This window comes from Pistacia vera, unplaced genomic scaffold, assembly GCF_008641045.1.
Source record: "Pistacia vera cultivar Batoury unplaced genomic scaffold, PisVer_v2 Contig170, whole genome shotgun sequence".
NCBI classification, from domain to species: Eukaryota; Viridiplantae; Streptophyta; class Magnoliopsida; order Sapindales; family Anacardiaceae; genus Pistacia; species Pistacia vera.
The window spans coordinates 263867-283474 of NW_022195790.1; the positions used below are offsets into that span (position 1 = coordinate 263867).

The 19608-nt window shown below is 33.8% G+C and overlaps 1 protein-coding gene, 1 long non-coding RNA gene and 1 pseudogene across 2 annotated transcripts; 2 read left to right on the forward strand and 1 right to left on the reverse strand.

Moving 5' to 3' along the window:
* The first annotated feature begins 3028 nt into the window (after positions 1-3028).
* On the forward strand, positions 3029-4863 carry LOC116125739. The gene is made up of 3 exons (XR_004127378.1): positions 3029-3058; positions 4171-4648; positions 4732-4863. It is a non-coding gene; the product is annotated as an uncharacterized LOC116125739 (long non-coding RNA).
* A 297-nt stretch (positions 4864-5160) lies between these two features.
* Positions 5161-7902, forward strand: LOC116125732 (annotated as a pseudogene).
* Positions 7903-13362: 5460 nt separating this feature from the next.
* Positions 13363-18292, reverse strand: LOC116125742 (zinc finger CCCH domain-containing protein 14-like). The gene is made up of 3 exons (XM_031411457.1): positions 18063-18292; positions 16092-16152; positions 13363-14329 (listed from the first exon to the last, which is right to left on the reverse strand). Exons 1-3 carry the CDS (start codon positions 18142-18144, stop codon positions 13576-13578), a joined length of 897 nt encoding a protein of 298 aa, XP_031267317.1. The 5' UTR covers positions 18145-18292; the 3' UTR covers positions 13363-13575.
* Positions 18293-19608: the final 1316 nt, after the last annotated feature.

A 19608-nucleotide genomic window follows, 5' to 3' on the forward strand; every position in this document is an offset into this window, starting at 1 on the left:
AAACAAAATTAACCAACTTAACTTGGCTGAGTTAAGCTTTCAACTTCCAAACTGCAGGTGGTTCAAATATTGCACATTCTTTTACTTCTCATGGATTTGTGTAAGAATTGTCAATTATTAATGAGGAGGAATATGTCATTAATTACAATGTCTTAATTTTGCAATGCAAATTCTTTTTTAATTAAAATCTTTAACACATTTGCATTCGAGAATTTTCATATATATTAATAATTATTATAATTTCTCAAATTTTCAAAAATAATGTTAATTCTTTTAAATTTTTACTTCTTCTTTTTTTCAGTAAAAATCTTCAATAAATTATGGATGTAAATAATTGTTACAGTTGTATTCTTAACAAAGTTGGTAATGCGAGATACATCTAACCCATGCACGGACCTACATTGGATGGGGGGGGCTACTGACCCCACTCACCTTATGTAATCATGATTTACTGTGTTTATTCTTATGTTTCTATAGTTTAGTATCTTTAAATTCTTATTTAATTTCAGTGTCTATATATATATATATATATATATATATATATATATATATATATATATATTTAATTAAAAACTATTCTTTGACTATAGTTTAGCCAAACCTTATGAATAATTATTAACAATTATGACACAACAATATTAATACATATGAATGACTTAATTAATTTTAGTCTCTAAATTTTGATCCACAACTAATTTACAGTACAAATAATCTATAAAAAATTTTATACAAAATAATACCTATATAATATTTTGAATGAATAATATCCAATATCAAATTAATAAATACATATTAATTGATGTGAATGATGTGACATATAAAAATATTCAAATTTCATATAAACTTTTTGCATATATAATATTATTCTTTGGTCCACCCATCTCCAACATAATTTTTTACTATATTAACGTCCTTTTAACTAATAGATATACAAATTTTCATTCTAAAAAATAGTATTAGACTAAAATACCCTTAAACAAAACCTGGATGTCGTGCTCTCTTTTTAAATATTTTGATAAAAAAATAAATTTTTTTTTTTTTTTATATGAAGGAATATCAACACTTTCTAGAAAGTAGATCTAAAACATGACAGTGTTTGTTATTATTAAAAAAGAAAATGACGTCCAATTAGCAGTCAGAAAAACGACATGTTGTTTGTCTAAAAACATACAAAACGTATTTCCCAATAAAAATGACATGGCGTTTTAATTTTCTGTAATAAGGGACACGTCGTTTAAGTACCCAGATAGAAACCGACAGGTAGTTTACAACTAGAAAATGACAAAAACGCAAGAACTTACAGTGAATGCAAAAAAAACCCGATCTTGGTTTCCTCTGGCAGTCTCGCCTCAGTGGCTCTTCACTTCACTTCTCAATTTAACAGTTCCTAATTTGGCTCATTTAAGTAAGTAAAGAATATTATTATTATCTTTTTACTTTCTAATTGTTTAAATTTTGAAGTATTTCTCATTTTGATTCTGTTCATTGTGATCGGTTTTCATGTGATTGGTTTGTAGTCTTATAATTATGTAATCAGTTAGGTGTTTGATAATATGCCTCTTAGAATTTGCTTGGTGTCGCATTATTAACATTTTTAGAAACAACTTTTGTTGATCAATTTTCAGCTTTTATATATTGATTTTATGTTATAATTATGAAAATATATGAAATAAAATCCAAGTTTTAGAACTTTGTTGATCAATTTTCTGCCTTATTTCTTCTTTCTTCTTCTTCTTCTTTTTTTTTTTTAATGTTGTTATTTATTGAGTTATTTTACACCCATATCTTGATATAATTTTAGGAGTAGGTTTTTTACTAGACTTTTAGTGTTTGGAAAGTCTATTTGGAAAGAGAATTATGAAATGAGAAAATGTGTTTCGTGGGATATTTGAAAAGAATAATACTACACATAAAAAGTGACGTAGCCCAAAATGAATGGGAGAGGATGAAGATCAAAAGTAACTAATTAAATGAGGATGAATGAGATGTCGATCAATGGACAATGCCACATCACTTTCTATATTTTACTTTGTATGTGTAATAATACTCATTGAAAAAGAATGAAATAGTGCAAAATAGGTCCTGATATAGTATTAGAATGGTAACTTACTGATATGATGTTTTAATGATATGCAATGGTAGTTTAATAACCTACAACGATGTTTTACAAGCATTAAGGATTGATTTGTAGAATGTTTGAATGTTACTGAAAATCGTTGTATATTGTTAAGCAAATTTCATTGTTCGGGCAACTTTATCTTTCCTATATGTAGTGAGCAATCTGACTTTAAAGGGAAAAATAGTCCTCAAAAACACTAAAAATACCAAATGATCTTTTCAGTTTTTCTTCAAAAATTGATGATTATTTAACATTTTTTTTTTGAAAAATAAGAAACGATATTCAGAAAACAATACTGAACAATCACCTTGCTGAAAAGCCATAGTTCCTTGCTTTTTTATTATTGTAAAGTTTGGCAGGGCTTCAGTATTAAACTTGAGTTTTTAAGCATGTTCAAAGATAGATATTTGTGTAAGAAAGAAAGAAAGAAAAAAAACTTTTTTTATGGGTTATTCTCTAAGTTCTTTTTGACAATTATTCCCTTTGGAGGTTGTTTCATTTCGGTTGTTAATCGCCTGATGCACTTCCTTTTCAATGATGTTGCCTAATAGTAACACATAACTTATTAAATGGTGGCAGTTCAGCTACTCAAGGATGGGATTGACTGGTAACAGACTCTCTAAGCCCCTGCAAAATTACGATTTATCCATTGCATTCTTTTGACAAGGTGATTGGAATGCATACTTCGATTTCTGGTTATAATATTAGTTGGCACTATTTTGAGTTGAAGTTCATACTCAAATTTCGTCTCTGAGTGCATACTTATTGGCTCTTGTGCTTACTATTTGCTTAGATGTCCTTTTAGTTTGCATTAGTTAAATGATTAAAGTTGATCTAATTTTTCGTGGACATAGACAATATTCTTGATTCAAGTTCTTTGTACCATTTGAGATCTCTGAAGAAGTGTAAAAGCAACTATTGGACTTCTGCTGGCTTGAGGTGGGTTACAGATTTTGTGCAAAATTATTGCTTTTCTGTGCCTTGTGAGCTTCTCATGAAGTTCCATGATAGGTGTGTTTATTGTATACTGTTAGGAGCAGAACAGATGATGATGAGTGTTGTTAAATCTGGTTTTCACGTTTCTTTAAATATCATTTAGTAGGATTTGGCACTTGGAGTTGGAATGGAGGAATGCATGGGCATTTTTTCAGCTTAGCTTAATTTATTGTATACATTTTTTTATTGGTTAATTTTACTCAAAATATTGTTGATGTTAAATATACTTATTGGAAGTTAGAAGTATTCTGGATTGCAGTACTTATCAATATCTTTAAACTTGTGGCCTTTTCTGGTTTTCTTGTGAATATATTCTGGTATTAGATTCTGTTTTGTTATTGACTTCTTGTTATCCCTTTTTGTTCTCAAAAGATGCATTGATGAAATTTCTTTGAACGATGTTAATTGCTGATTCATTATTTTTCAATGTGATGATGAGCGGTTCATTTTCTTGATAATGCAAATCAAAATCAAGTACCATCAAGCTATATTTTTAGAACCTCGGTTCAAGTTTTCATGCAACAGCTTCAAGACCAAATTGCAGATCAACTCTTTCAAGTACATATCTAATTGTTATTGTTAAAGGTTTTTTTTTTTTTTTTTAAAACAATTTTGCAATTTGATATGTTTGAAAATGGCTATCGATTTTTTTTTTCGTTTTTATATTTCTTATATCCAATTTACTAATTTGGCAAAAGGTTCAGCCAATAATAAAAAACTTATATTATTAAAAAAAAAAATGTGTAATATATCAATAAAATAGCTGAACTATATATATAATTATTATGGTTAAACTGTTGGTTTCAAAATTTTTACTGACAAAACATATATCTAACCATGATACTTATCATTTGGAAGGACAATTAAGTAGAATTGTTTGCTGATGTTCAATTATAGAAAAGAAATATGAACTCTTATGGTTTAACGGAGAAAATAGTAAGCACATCATTAAGACACATGCATTCATGCATATTCAAAATTTAGTTAATTTGACATTATGTGACTTAAAACAAAGAAAAATGCAACTTAATCCAATGCTAATTTTCGACATGCAGAAAGTGGAAACTAAACAAGAAATGTATCAGTGGAAGAGTGGTAGCTAAATGGCCGATCACAAAGGAAGGTGATCACCGCAGATGCAATTTCAGGGGATATGATTTTTCAACCTATCTTGGAGGATGGAGTTTTCCGATTTGAGTTCTGCAGATGACAGAGATGCAGCATATCCCAGTCTTTCTTTTGTAATAAACAAGGATAGGGACATGCCAATCATGACTCACAAGGCCCCTTTATATACCCCAAAGTATCAATCTCATATGGGACAGCAGATGTCAAACTTGAGGCCAGTTATATATATTTTTTTTAGCTCATTTTACTTTCTAAAATGCTTTGTGATATGTATAAGTTATGGTAGTTGTATGTGTTTAACTCTACCTTGTAATGGGATGAATTTGGTTCTGGTTTAGCTTCCTGTTGTACCTCATTTTATGGAACTGGGGAGTCAGTGGGCAGCTAGAACGGACAGGAAAGAGAGTGAGTTTTGTTTTCAGAAATTTTTTTAATACAATGCCGAAACATATTTCTGTTCTCTAAATTTTGACGGTTCCTTTCTTTAGATTTTTAATGGAATACAGATGCATGGGGTTACGGTCCTGGAACTACATCCTTGTACCAGTCACTCCCTGGGTGCTTGTGTTCTTCCAAATGGAGAGGCATTGGGAATTCTTGCTGACAAACCGGCGAGTGAGGTGTGGTGTCCATTGGTTTTTATGTCACTTGTGAAGATGTTAGTTTATATTCAGTTATTTCAACTTAAATTTTGGGAACAATGATGCCCCATCCTAGTATCAAAGCCTGGTTGACAAGATGTCAAGAGCTTAGTTACTTTTTGTGGGTGCTTTCCAATTTCTTAAGCTTTGGGACTAACAGTATTTCAACAAAAGTTTAATGTTTTGAAACTTTATGATTATAATATTATACATTTTAATGGTCCACCACCATTCTTGCTGGCAGATTGATCTGAGGAAAGAATTAATATACAGTCATTGCTCCATCCCCATATCCCGTGATAACATTTGGCCCGTTTACTTCTCCGTCTGCTGTTTTGGTTTCCCTGTCTCATGCAACTGGTAACTCCATTTCTTCGTATGTTTTAGGATGCCACGATGACTTCCATATTTATTGGCACATGTGCAACACTTTAACTCTTTTGTGATTGTCATATTCTTGATGTGTGGTAATGGAAAAAAATGATCTGATTTTGTTTTCATTTCCTTATTAATCTTTGTTGTTATAAAAATTGAATGAGATGATATGGAAACAGAATCAAATTCCATTTAAAATTTTGTTTCTGAGACACTTGTCTACTGAATTCGGTTTGTTGAACACTGGAGGATAGATATAGTATGTATTAATACCAGTTGAATGATAATCATGTGGAGACTTACTGTAAAAAAGTAGGATGTTCTGGTCAAGACACTTACGTATAGCTATTTCATAATTGTTTTAGGATTTGATGTTCTGTATGTGCAAATTACTGAAAGCATAACTGCATATACATATGTTCAAAAGCTTATTCTCTAAGAAAGTAGATATGGTTTGGATTTGGGTGCTTCTGCTCATTTTTAAATTCATTGTCTATATTATTATTTATAAGTCCTGATCTGTACATGGGCCTGTGTCCTTGAGTGTGCCTGAATTTACTGTTAAAGAGTAAATTATAGGCACACTATTTGTAACTCCAATGGGTCTGGTGCAAGTGGTGATGGGTCATGACAAAAGGGTCTTCAATTTTTGTTGTTGCGCTTATTTTGTTTAGAATAGCTGCCTTTTGGCAATTAGATTAATGTTTAGGTAGCTCTTTGAATCTTCTTTATTGGTTCTTAATTGTTAATCTGACGCACTAATGCTGTATAATGATGGCTTTCTCATTAGGACCATATTTATGCCACCAAAATGGTCCTTAGGCTATCACCAGTGCCGTTGGAGTTATGATTCTGATAAGAGAGTTCTTGAGGTTGGTATCTTTTTGTTCTTATTGACCAGATTGACTAATGCGTCTCTAAATGAGGTTCTCTTTCTGATTGTTGTTATTTATGAAGAAAACAACTTTTAAAGTTGTTTACCCCTTTGCTTTGTAGACGCTTGTTTTTGAACATGTTCTCGTTATAATCCAATTTGTATTTGCAGGTTAGCAAAACGTTTCGCGAGAAGGGTATACCATGTGATGTCATATGGATGGAACGACTACAGGAGGTTTTCGGTGTTTTACTTTTGACAAGGTATGGATGACAACTGCAATACTCTGTTGATTGGTATACATTTTGGAATTGATAAACCTCCATATATAATTGTTGTTGTTGTTTTTTTTTTTTTTAATTATTATTAGAAAGATGTTTATGCAAGAATAAAAAGAAATAAAGAGGGACTCTTGGCGAAAGACAATATATAGTATCATTTTGACATCGGAAATGTGTTATAATGATTTCTTGCAGGAGCATTTCTCAGATCCGAAATCTTTGGTAAAGGATCTCCACCATATTGCTTCAAAGCAATCTGGATGCTTGACCTGGAATTAAGCATGAGATGGTTATTTTGTCTATGATAGCGGAGCAAAAAGTGACGTCTGGATTAAAAAGGCAGAGGGACACTTGTTGGTATATTTTCTTAATTAATGGTATAAATCTTAAATCCAGGTTGAGGGCGTTAAAGTTACTCATGTTATATTAGGGGGGTAGTGCCTGGTCCTTGTGTCTTCCCTGACTTTACACAATCAAAAACTCGTTCTTGGTGGGCAAGTCTGGTTAAGGATTTTGTTTCTAATGGGGTCGATGGTATATGGAACGATGAATGAGCCAGCGTTTTTAAGGTAATTCTTACAGTTGCATCTGCTTGATGGGCTTTCATTATTTGTATAGTGGTCTCATTATTCTTCTTTCAGTCAGTAACGAAGACAATGCCTGAGAGCAACATTCACAATGGAGATAAAGAACTTGGAGGTTGCCAGAATCATTCTCACTATCACAATGTATAGTCTCAGCCCTAGTCTGGTAGCTTTCATATTACATGCTGTAAAATTTTTGCTGAGCAATTTATACTTGAAACTCCACTTAATCCTGTAAAAGTTTTTGCTGAAATTATTTTTTATGATGGTTGTACTTGTTTGTACTTTCTGTATTCCCAGTATTTCGAAACTTGGTTTCTTGATATTGGTTGCTGATATTAGGATATAGGCATGTTAATGGCAAGATCTACACATGAAGGCATGAAATTAGCTGATAAAATAAGCGTCCTTTTGTTCTCACCAGAGCTGGATTTGTTGGTAGCCAGAGATATGCTGCAACATGGACGGGAGATATCTTTCAACTTGGGAGCACCTTCATTGTCTATTTCCATGGTACTTCAATTGGTAAGTAAATTTGGATGTTTTTTGCTGTTTGTAGGAAGCATGTTTAAGCACTAAATATATTGTGTTTGTTTCTGTATAAGTTGTGCTTTTGTCTATTCTTTCCCCCATAATTGCACCTTCTGTAGTTTCTAACTTAGCAAAGTATAGAGCTGCATGTTCATTGTAAATGCTAGTGGAATCAGTTGTGACTTTAGCTGCAGTGGAATTGGTAATTTCTATGCTAATACATGGTTTATTTTGTGTTCAGGGACTCAGTGGCCAACCACTTTCAGGACCTGATATTGGTGGATTCGCTGGAAACGCAACACCCAAACTTTTTGGACGGTGGATGGGTGTCGGTGCCATGTTCCTTTTTGTCGTGGGCACTCTGAAACTGTAACTATGACCATGAACCCGGTCTTTCGGTGAGGAGGTTTGTCAAAGCTTGGTCTTTTGTAAAGCAATTTGATAATTACCTTCTTTCTGGTTGCAAACTTCAATATGCAGATTACTTCAATTATAACTATGCCAGCAGTCTTACATATTAGAGTTATAAGAATAATTATTGTGAACTATTGTTTATCAGTGTTCAAACTCAAATATATGTTGGAAGGTAAGTGTAGCATGTGTAGACCTCACATATACAGAAATATTGCTCTAAATAACTAAAAAATAAAAAATCCTTTGCTCTTTTGAACACATTAATACATCATACTTCAGAGCTTCTAGTATATGAAAGAAATCTTGAAAATGTGTTATATATTTGAAAATCCTTTTAGGAGATGGGTAGCAAGAATATTTAAGCAAGATAATGCTGACTAAGTAAAGGGCAACTGATTTGATGCGGTGTGTTTGTTCACTGAACCAAATTACTCACAATTTGTACAGCATTTCTGTTATCACAGTAAAGGGGGAGGATTGTAATTCCTTAACTAGAGTATGCCAGAGCAGAAACATCTAGTAATTGTGGTGACAACCAGGTGATTACTTTGCTGAAACTCTTGATTGAATATGTGCTCGTCCCAAAAGAAATGAATTGTCCCAGGGAATAACAGAAGCTAGTGCCATTTAGTCATCATCGAATTGGCATAAAGCTGGAGGATGAAGGGAAAGGAAATAAAATATCAAACAGGGTTAAAAATATTGCAGAACTGCTGTCTGAGGACAGATTGAGAGCAACATTAACTAACTAGCACTGTGAACAATATGAGTCAAGGCAAAGCCAGAGCTAGGGAAGTTAAACATTATAGCGAGTAGTCCAACAAATATTGAGCTGGACTGAAGAAATTTATATAAAATGAGTAGAAGTCACTGCCTGAATCCTTCCCTTGTAGTCATTGATTACTGTTATTATTATTTGGGTTAAAATTTCATGATTCTCTTTTGAGTTTAGATTTATACACTGCCAATTTAATATCTAAGACTAACTACAGTTCTGTTGACCAGTGTGAAGAAGTTTGTGCTGGCCTAAGGAGGCGCTACCGCTCTACACCACATATACACTCCTTTTTATATTGCTCATACAACCGGCGTTCCGGTGGCAACTCCTACCTTTTTTGCTGGTGTGCTATTGTGGTTTGATTAATCTGGTTCCATGAGGGGCTTCATGAATTATGTTACTCTTTTAAATGTGAGATTTAAAAATATGTATTTGCTTGTGCAGATCCAAAAGATCCCAGCTTGAGAACGCTTGAAAATTCATTTGGGTCCACTTTTAGTTTGTGCAGGGTATGCTTCCTTCCTCAGAGATGGAATACTAGTGGACAGTAGAGCGATAGCTGTATTTGCATGTCTTAATTTTCCATTTTCCAATTATTTTTTATTCCTTTTGAATATTTGTAACACTTTAAGCATAATTTTTGAATTTTTAAACCTTTCCATACATTCAAATGTGTTTTTTAATATGCTGCTGAAGATTGCTTTCAAGATACAGGCTTCAGTGTCACAAAAGTTTGCGATAGTTCCTTCTATTCTTCAGTATCAGATATTGATCTTCTTCATTTCAGATTATATACTGAAATTGTTTGAATTTTACTGCTGGATGTCCTGCTAACATGGCAACCATATGCTGTTGAGAGTAGAGAATTTAGAGAATTTATGTTCTACTTTAAATATACTAACATCGCTATTTCTTCTCATTAGTTCCATGCCTGATCGAGCTTGGATAAGTTACAGTGTACATTGCCAAGGGAATTTGGCAAATTTTCGATTTTGATGACTACATCCGGTATGTCGTGGACGAATTTATACATCTTTAGAGTACTATCTATCTCCTTATCTTTTCCTGATGTTTTTAGATGTTTTATTTTTTTTTTTTTTTTTTTTTTTTTTGGGTATATCAGGATTACCAGCTTTATATTGCAAGGCGGATATTGTACCTGTAGGTCTCCCTCAGCATGTTGGTGAATCTGATCCATCAGATGACTTGACACTTCTTGTGGCTTTGATGAAAATGGTAATTTTGATGCATTCAATGTTTTCAGTACAAGAATAGAACCTCTATTTAATAGTTTCTGCAATCTTTATCGTGAATTTTTTTGTATTATATATTAAAACTGTGAAATTTGAAATTGCCTGAACATGAAATTTTGGAGCTTGCTCAAATTGATTTCACCATCAGGAAACAATGTTGATACCAGAGTGTTTTTTATGTACTGAAATTATCAAATGTGATGAAATAGGGATAAATTGCACATTTAATTGTGCCTTAATATTTCTTTTTGAACTTGTTAAGTAAAGTTTGATTAACTCTTCCAACCTAGCAATGATATTACCTGCTTGCCATTAGCTGCTAATAACTTGGTTCTTATCGCTTGCAGGAAAAGCAAAGGTGTTTTATTTGAAGATGATGGTGATGGATATGGATTCATGAAGGTCAATATCTACTGACACACTATGTGGCTGAGCTTCAAAGTCAGTGGTTACTGTTAGAATTTCTGGAACTGAAGGATCTTGGAAGAGGCCACAACGACGTTGAATGTCAAGTTATTGCTGGTGAAGGACAATGGTGAGTCTTACATTCATTGAGAGTCTACGTTATGTGTTAGCATCTCTTCTTAGGTTTTATCATAATATAACTTTCCTCAAACAGATTGAACTTGGGGGACGGATGGAGAGGCTTTGCAAATTATACTGCTCAGAACATGAAGTTTCAATCTAGTATCGCTAGTAAGGAGCAATACAAGACTCATTTGGGTAAATATTGTTTAGCCATTGTTGTGAGTTGCTCACTTTTTTTTTTTTTTTTTTTTTTTTTTTTTTTCTCATTTTTTTCCTTTTAATTGTATCTGGAACTTTCATTAAAACTAGCTTGATATAGTGCAGCTGATTTCAATTAGTCAATATATCCATTGATTCTAATGAGTAGTTTGTTCACTGCAGAAAATGCTAAGGCAATTCCAGATGTGGAAAAGGTTTCTGAGCAAAGGGAACGGAACTTTCAAAAACCCCCATTGAACTGAAAAGTGGTGATTGGGCCTTTAAAGTGTTCCTTGGATTGGGGGTAGAATTATTTCCATGGAACACCTCCCTTCAGGTAATGCATTTCAGTAATCTGTTGTGTGTGGTACAATTTAGAGTTCAAGAGTCAAGTTCATTTTTAAGTACACATGCTTGCTTGCACACACTCTAACAATGGCATATGCTGGAGGCTGTTTGAATATTCCTAATGTGGTGTATGTGATCTACATGCTGATCATTCGACTTCAAATTTATTTGTATTCAAAGGATCTCAGTGGCTCCACAGCAGGATTGAGATTAATGGATATGAGAGTATGTGGCACTGAATACCGGTCTATTGGATGTACTGAGGATACAATGTGATAGGGTGGTTGCTAACCAATACATCGAAAACTACCTTCCTTTGTGTAGGAGCATAACTTCAAATACCAAGAATATTTCTGATATATTATTTGATAAGCATGGACCTGCATAGAGATATTTGTAAGGGAGTTATCGATCTGTATGAGTTGTAGCAAATTGGTCTAAGGGTGTTCACTTTATTTAGATGGCATTGGAGAAAACCAAGCTAATAGGAGTAGATGCTTTTTGTTCTTTTTCTCTTGTTTTATGTTTCTGGAGAGGGATCTTGTGCATGATGCTGGGGAGGAGGAATCACTTCTTTTAGACTTGATATTGGTGGTGGGTTGGTTCTTGACCGGAAGTTACCATCCCTAAAAGTAATCCAAAGGTTTTCAAATTGATTCTAATATAAGCTCGCAAAGTTGGTGCCGGTTCTGGTGGATTTTCAAGGTATGTTCCAATTTGTATTGTTTTCTGTTTTTTGTCTTTGGAATGGTTGCTGGTAAAAATGCTAATTTTGAATCATTGGTGATATATGTACCTCTGTCCATTTTGGTTTTTTTACACATCAGCATAGTTGCGTACTCTTAACAAAGTATTTCTGTACAGGCTGATTTGCATAAGAGCCATCCAACATTCAACCTTCTGCATCCCACAGAATCTTTTGTCTCATTTACTTCCGTCAATGGGTCTAAGCATGAAGTTTGGCCTGATCGAGAAACAGTTTTTTGAAGGAGACCTTCTGCCTAATGGTGATACTTTATATTTCTTTATTTTATTTATTATTATTATCGTTTTCATTACATTATTTCCATGAGGTATCAACTAGAATAAAATATTGGGGACCATTGAGAAATCAATAAACGAGAGAACATAAGGATTAACATATAAGTTTTGTTTCCGTCTCTGTTAGAATGTGCTTCTCATAGATTTTTCAGAAATACCTTGAAGAAATCTGAAACTATCTCTAAACTGCGTCCGGTTATGTTCTTTTTCGTCTTTGTTTGAATGTTTCATAGTTTGTGAGTGATTATAGTGGTTAGTGCACTTGGGTAAAATCCAAAGAGGAAAACTCGCTTAGAATCAACCATGCTTGTTTCTTTCCGCAAAATGTTTTTTCTCATTGATTATTTGGTTTCATTGTGATTCATTCCAGGCGAATGGATGCTTGTCGATAAGTGTCTCGGTGTGGGACTCGTGAACGAGTTTAAGGCCAAGGAGGTTTACAAGTGTTTCATCCACTGGGGAACGGGACAGTAAATTTGGAGTGTCTGTGGTCTGAAGAAAGGCCAGTTTCAAAGCAATCACTCTCAGAATTGCCATGAGTATGAGGTGATTAATATTGCATAGCTAAGTTGGAGCATTTTTCTATGCAAATATTCAACATTCTATATTTGTTGCAAGAGAAAGTAATGTCAATAAACCCTTAAATAAACCTGAAGGTTACTAGTATGCTAGTGTTTTCTGCCACTGACAAGTTCATTTTCTGAGTAAATAAATAAAAAAACCGGGTTTGATGAATGTGATCCAAATCTAATTTCCGGAAATTGAATAAAATTCAAATTTTGAGTTGTATCTTAGTATTGTTATGTTTTAAAATGTGATATAATATCAAATCTCTTTTTCATATTGGAAAAAGTGAACTGCAACGATTCATTTCTATCATATACATTTTAATCATGTTGTTAAAAAAAAAAAAAAAAAACTATATTAAATTATTTGAAATATTGTGTTTGTAAAATATTCAAAATTTATTTACACTAGTTGAAATATAGATAGACTGATTGAAGTATACATAAACTGGTCGACACTCCCCATAAAAAAAAAAGTTCATACGGCTAATTAAAGTATACATAAACTAGATTATATTACACATTACTATTATACCATCAAAACAATTATATTAAACGTGATCAACGGCATTAGTTTATTATTGATAGTACTACCATGATATTCTAAAAATTTCCAAATTGGGACATTGTTATTTGTTATCGTCATAAAATCCTGCAAAAGGCATGATCATTTTAAAAAGTTGTGAAAGAAAAGACCAAAAACGAGAGGCATAATAAGATCGATCTCAATAAAAATTTAAATGAAAAACCTAACTCTTTATGCATATGCAATTTTTGTCCATCTTTGCATCTGAAAAAAACAAAACTTAATAATAAACACGCCAAATACAAAGGCTATAACAACAATTAATAGTCCTAAAACAACGAGGGAAGAAGAAGAAGAAAACAGGCCATGGCCATCATCAACCCTAAGCCCAACCTCACATCACCGATTTGCGTAATTCTTCCGCTCCGTGGGCAAAGTGGCATCTGTCGCCGAAGGTACAGGAACCTTTCGCAAAGTTCTCGCAGAGCTTAGTCTTGAAGTTGTTTGACTGAGACGAGGAATTCGACTTCATCGGAGGTCCAGAGCCGGAACCAACATTTACAATTAGCTCCCTAACCATGGCACTGGCTTGTTTGATCTGGTCGAATGTACCCTCCAGCTCGATATTCCTCAAGTTGGGATCTGCCTCATGGTCTCTAATCGAAAGTTTGGCTCCTGTAAGGCGACAGATTTGTTTGGAGTTCACACCATTTTTACCAATGATGGCTCCAGCAAGCTTCGCATCAATGCTGATCTTAGCAGTGGCCGAGGCCCCAAAACTAGCTGCAGCTCCAAGACTTTGTGGAGGAGGCTCAACCCGACCTCCCATCCTGCCACCCATTGGTCCCATAGCACGAGGATCTTCATAAGATGGAGCAGTTGGCCTGCCAAGCTCCCACTCACCATGGGCAAAATGGCACTTATCACCAAATTTGCAACCTTCAGCAGTGTTGTATTTGTTGCACAACCGAGTTTTCACAGCTGGAGGAGATGAGCCATCCGGGAAGGATGGAGGGACTTGAGAATTTCTAGAAGCTGGAGGAAGAGCAGGGGTTCCACTAAGGTTCAGCATTTGGGACACGGCTTTAAAACCACCTGGAACATAATGCAAGAAATGGCATCCCTCTCCAAAAGGGCACCCAGAAGTACTGCAAAACAAACAAAAGCTATGGATCAGAACCCATATGAGAAGATGCATATGGAAATTTCCAGAGCGGTTAAAGAAAGAAACAAAAGACAAATAAACTCAGAAACTCCCAACAGAAAAAGCACTGGACTCTAGACCTTTCTGAAACGGTAAGCCACTAACCATTTACTACCAAAGCTAGGATAGAAATAGCCACACACATTTATCACTACATTGAAGACGATAAATGGAGTGAACTTTCAGACTGGTGGCATAGAGAACCTTGTTGGATTAAAAGTAAAACAACAAATTGGTCAAACATTTTCTTTTTAGCTGGCACATACCGGCAAGAAAATAAACAGATAGAACAAAATATTAGGCAAAGAAATGATAGAAACTTCATTCAGTGTGAAGAATTATCAAACTACAAAAGAAAACCTATCAATTCATCCCATCTTGTTCATTAATCTCCAAGGGTGAATAAAAACAAGGCAAACATTTGTTTCTTCAGCATAAAAGGCAAAGAATAATTCTCCCTATACAGCCCAAAAGTCTAGAAATCCACGTCCTGGGAAACATTGCTCAAAACAAACAAGCAGCACAGATTAGCAATAAATTCAACTGAGACTAAGGAAAAAGAGATTGTGCTAACACAGATTTTCATCACAAGAAGTAATTGCTTCCCTTGAAAGGCAATTGATATGGCATGAAATTTTCAATTACAGAGTAATGAGCTAAATTCAAAAAGATATTTATAGGAGAAAACTTAAAAACATACAGATATTATAAACGGCTATAATATCATCTGAGCTAAGGCAAAAAACATGTATTTCATTAACACTACCATGGATCATTGTACATTAAGATTATTTTAAATTTAAATAAGAAAATAAAAGGATATTTTGATAGTTAAGAAGGCACAAATTTATAAATGGAATTCTGAACTCTAGTTTAGCCAGATTGTATAACGACAGCACATATTGTACATATAAGTTCTTGTTTCAAGGCATTTTGGGATCTTAAAATAGAGGCATAGCTTTAATCCGATTGCATCATATATCAGACCAATTTCATGAATGAACAATTTTAACCTCAAAACAGATTTGAAATAAATCTTTACATGATACAAAGTTTCAAAGTAGTGGAAACATTTTGATTTATATCAAGTTTTACAGCAGAGTGTGGCTGGGATAGATGTAAAAACATGAAAAGTAATTGAGAGAAAAACTAAAAGAGGGAGAGAAAAAAACAATACACAATGTGACCCAAAAAACATGGTGAACAAATTCTGCGCCACAGGCAAGTCAAATCAAGCCCTTGCAAAAAGAAAAGAAAAAGAAACAATAACAAAAGTAACCACATCCTTTCAGAAAGTGTTACCACAAACAATTGAATAGCCTTTTCCAGAACTCTAGATGCCAATTCATTGGTCCAGATTTGATGGCTTTTACTAGCAAATGATTTTAATGAATTCTAAATAATCATTATATGGTGGGCAAATTTTGCATCCCAAACAACTGCTTTCAGTTAACATAAAGCCCTGCAAGTAGTTAATCCGACGGTACCCTCAGAAATCAACCATTTCTGTGTTCAATAGTCTTTGTTTTTGTGATTAGAACAAAAGTTTGACCTGTACCACAACTTAAGTTTCCAATTCATTAGTCCAAATCACATAAATTTTACTTGCAAAGATTGTGTAAGAAAATTTTCTTACAAATTATAAATATTACAAATAGATAGAACTGCATTTACATTACTCATTTTAGATAGGTTAAGATTTGAACCTGAAAAACTTTGTGCATGGCTTCGATTTGCTTCCTATACCAGTTGGAATGGACTCCATTTCTGTTGCAGAACATTAATTAATTTCTCTCAGTTACAATTTCAGTGAGTTATTAATCTTGGAACTTTAAGGAATATCTAATAAGTTAAAACTTCTCATACTTACTGACAAAGTAATGCTTCCTGGAATTTAAATAATCAATCAACATTTTTTATGTAAAGTATAAATATATCACCAGATTCATTAAAATTAAAAGATTCAAATTGTGGAAGAGCAATTACATATTTAGGTCCTAGAGTGGAAGAGCTTTTTAAAAAGTTATGGGCCTTTTATACACTGCCTGTGTTTCACTGCAGATAATTTAAGGGACTAAGAAAAAAGAATATTTATATTATATGTTTCTCATTCTTCTGGTTCCCAAGAAAACAAAATTAACCAACTTAAGTCGTACAAAGTAACTTGGCTGAGTTAAATTTTCAACTTCCAAAGGAAAAAAACTGCAGGTAGTTAAAAAATTGCACATTCTTTTACTTCTCATGGATCTGCTCAGTGTAAAATCAGTATATATCATCTCTGTACAGACTGCACAATCTAATTTCTATAACATAAAGTGCAATATAGTACCATAGATTACAGGATATCAAAGAAAAATGAACATCAATCATTTCCACATTTAAGAAACCAATGCCAACATTAACAGAGAAAAGCAAGAGAAGGAGAAGAACAAGATATGGAAAAACACAATCCAACTAAAAGCCAAAGAAACCACACACCATTTACACAGCTAAAAGTTCACCTAGAAAGGATGCAACCAAATGACTTAAATTTCCACTCAACTTAAAAGTAAGCATAGTATTGAAAACTAAAAGTGTGCAACCCTAGTAGACGAAATAAATACAGAAAAATACAATACCAAAGGAAAGAAATCCATCAACATCATAATCTATCACAAACATGACACTCCTGCCATGTGATGATTCCTAAAATTTACTTTCAGCAAAATTAGCCCAACCCTCATAGAAACTAATACTATTCAGTAAAATATCCTGAAACTATGTCAAAGTAATCTAAACCAAATAGTAACAACAATGGCACATGGACAATAACAGATTTCAAGGAATAAAAGTGGAGACAAAAGAGCTTTCAAATCTCATGTTTCTTCTAGCTTAAACTCACAAACAGTAAACATATAAATTTCAAGTAACAAAAATAAATTTTATTTACTCTATTGCATCACAGAAACCTTGCACTAGCTTGCTTTGTTCAGGTAAATGAAATTAATCTCAAAGAAAGTGTATCGTCCCCACATATTTTACACGAAACAAAAGACGACATATTAAAAACCCAGTTTCCCCTGGTTTTAATTTCCATGGATTACAAAATTAGGCTTTAATCATTTACTTGCTTGGTCACTCACACAAAAGGACAAGACTCAGACCATCTATCCACCATAAACAGAACCTATCCCCTGAATAGTTTACCGCAAAGTGATAATTCACAGCACTTGCATAACACATAGCATTCCCCATACGTTCATTTACAAAATATAAACTTTGTAAGATAATTTAAAATAATGTGCATCATAAACAGCTTCTAAATTATTCTGTCACAAATAATACTAAACCTAACTAATACAACGAATGTTACAAATTTCATGTTGCATGTTACTAAAACAACAGCGAAAACATTACCAAGATCTAACAATCAAAGCAATCTAACAATTCATACAATACAATCCAGCCTCTAGATTCTCAAACTAACTAACAATTCCATAATTCAACTTCACCCTTCAACCTTCAATTCACTTTCTCAGCAACTAAAAAGGCTTTAAACGTTATCAATATCACGCCTTTTGTACTTAACCGCACACTTACTGAGTACAGCCAAACTTCGCAACACGAAATTTACAAAACTTCCAGAGAATGACGACGTAAAACTAACAGAAACGAACAAAACCGTAACAAACACTAACCTTGCTTCGATTTCTTCATTCCCCCATTGCCGTTGAGCGCCGCGTCGGGCCTTCCCCGCTTGCGGCCGCCACCGAGGTCCATCTTCAACGCACGGGCGGGACGCGCCGAGATCCGAAGCGGAGAGTAACGAACGAAGGAGAGAAAATTTGAGGAGAAAGTGAGGGAAAATTTTGGAGGCAAAGAAGAAGAAGAACCCTAGAGAGAGAAAGCTAGGGCTCGAAAGAAGAAGAGAGAGAAAAAATAAAAAGATATCGAGAAAAGTTTTTAAATTAAAATAAATAAATTGAATAAAAAGGCGGAATCGAAACTGAGGTTTAAATGTGGTTGATAATGTGAGAGGACTGAGGTGGATAAATCATAAATGTAGAGGGATTGATCACAAGCCCAAGGCCACGTCACGTGTGTTCGTGTGAGTCTTGTGTGACGGTTGGTGGTGTTAGCAGCTTTTGGATGTTGTGTCACGCTGAGATGCATGTTTTAGTGAATATCAATTAGGTCCCTTAATGTTTACATTTATTAAAAACACCCTAAGGAGTTTTCGTTAGTGTTAAATGTGCGAATATTACAATTTCATCTCTGAGCTTTGGCCCAATAAAACTTGAGTCTAATAAAATTTTAGTAAATTTTGGTCTTTGTCAATACTTTTTTATCCCTATCATCAGTGAGACAAAAGTTGGAAATTTTAATAAGGACAAAAAGTTTACTAAAAAAATCCTACTAAGAGTTATTTGTTAGTGTTAAATGTGAGAAATTATAATTTTATTAGTAACATTTGGCTTAATAAAACTGAGGATAGTAGAATTTTTTTAGTGAATTTTTGGTCTCTCTAATAACATTTTTAATCTAAATCACTAGTAAGACAAAAATTAGAAATGTTAAGAGGGACAGACTCTTGGGTGATAAGGTGGGGATATAAAGACCTTAGGTGTATTACTTAAGAGGTTTTGAGTTCGACTCTCCTTAATAACTAATAAGGGTGTCCATTAGAAGATATACCTAATTGTTAATTTCATGGTCTTTGGGAGATTAGTTGAGGTACTTACAAATCGGGTCAGACACCCAAAAAAAAATTCTAAAAAATCCCACTAGACTCGATTATATACGCCAAACTTTAAGAATGAAATCGTAATTATTCTGTTAAACCTGAGGGACATTTTAGGCCGCATCACGTGTAAGTGTGCAAGTCTTGTGTGACTGCAGGTGACGTTAACAACTTTTGGGTGCTGCGTCTTGCTCCGATGCATATTTTGATGAATTCTATTTGGATCCTTAATGTTTACCTTTTATTCAAAAACATCCTCAAGAGTTATTTGTTAGTGTTGAATGTTGAGGGATATTGTAGGCCACGTCAAGTATAAGAGTGTAAGTCTTTGCGGCTGTTGGTGACCTTAGCAACTTTTGGATGTTGCGTCATGATGTGATGCGTGTATTGGTGAATGTTTTTAGGTCGCTTGATGTTTACCTCTTATTCAAAAACACCCTCAAGAGTCGAGAGTTATTTGCTACAGTAAAATGCATAGGGATATTCGAGGCCACGACACGTGT

Excerpts from the sequence above, each read along its gene's own strand:
- LOC116125742 (XM_031411457.1), bottom strand. The coding sequence starts at position 18,144 with ATGGACCTCGGTGGCGGCCGCAAGCGGGGAAGGCCCGACGCGGCGCTC. Across the intron at positions 16,153-18,062 it reads AATGAAGAAATCGAAGCAAG|AAATGGAGTCCATTCCAACT; the intron begins GTTAGTGTTTGT and ends GTTCTGCAACAG. Across the intron at positions 14,330-16,091 it reads CCATGCACAAAGTTTTTCAG|TACTTCTGGGTGCCCTTTTG; the intron begins GTTCAAATCTTA and ends TTTGTTTTGCAG.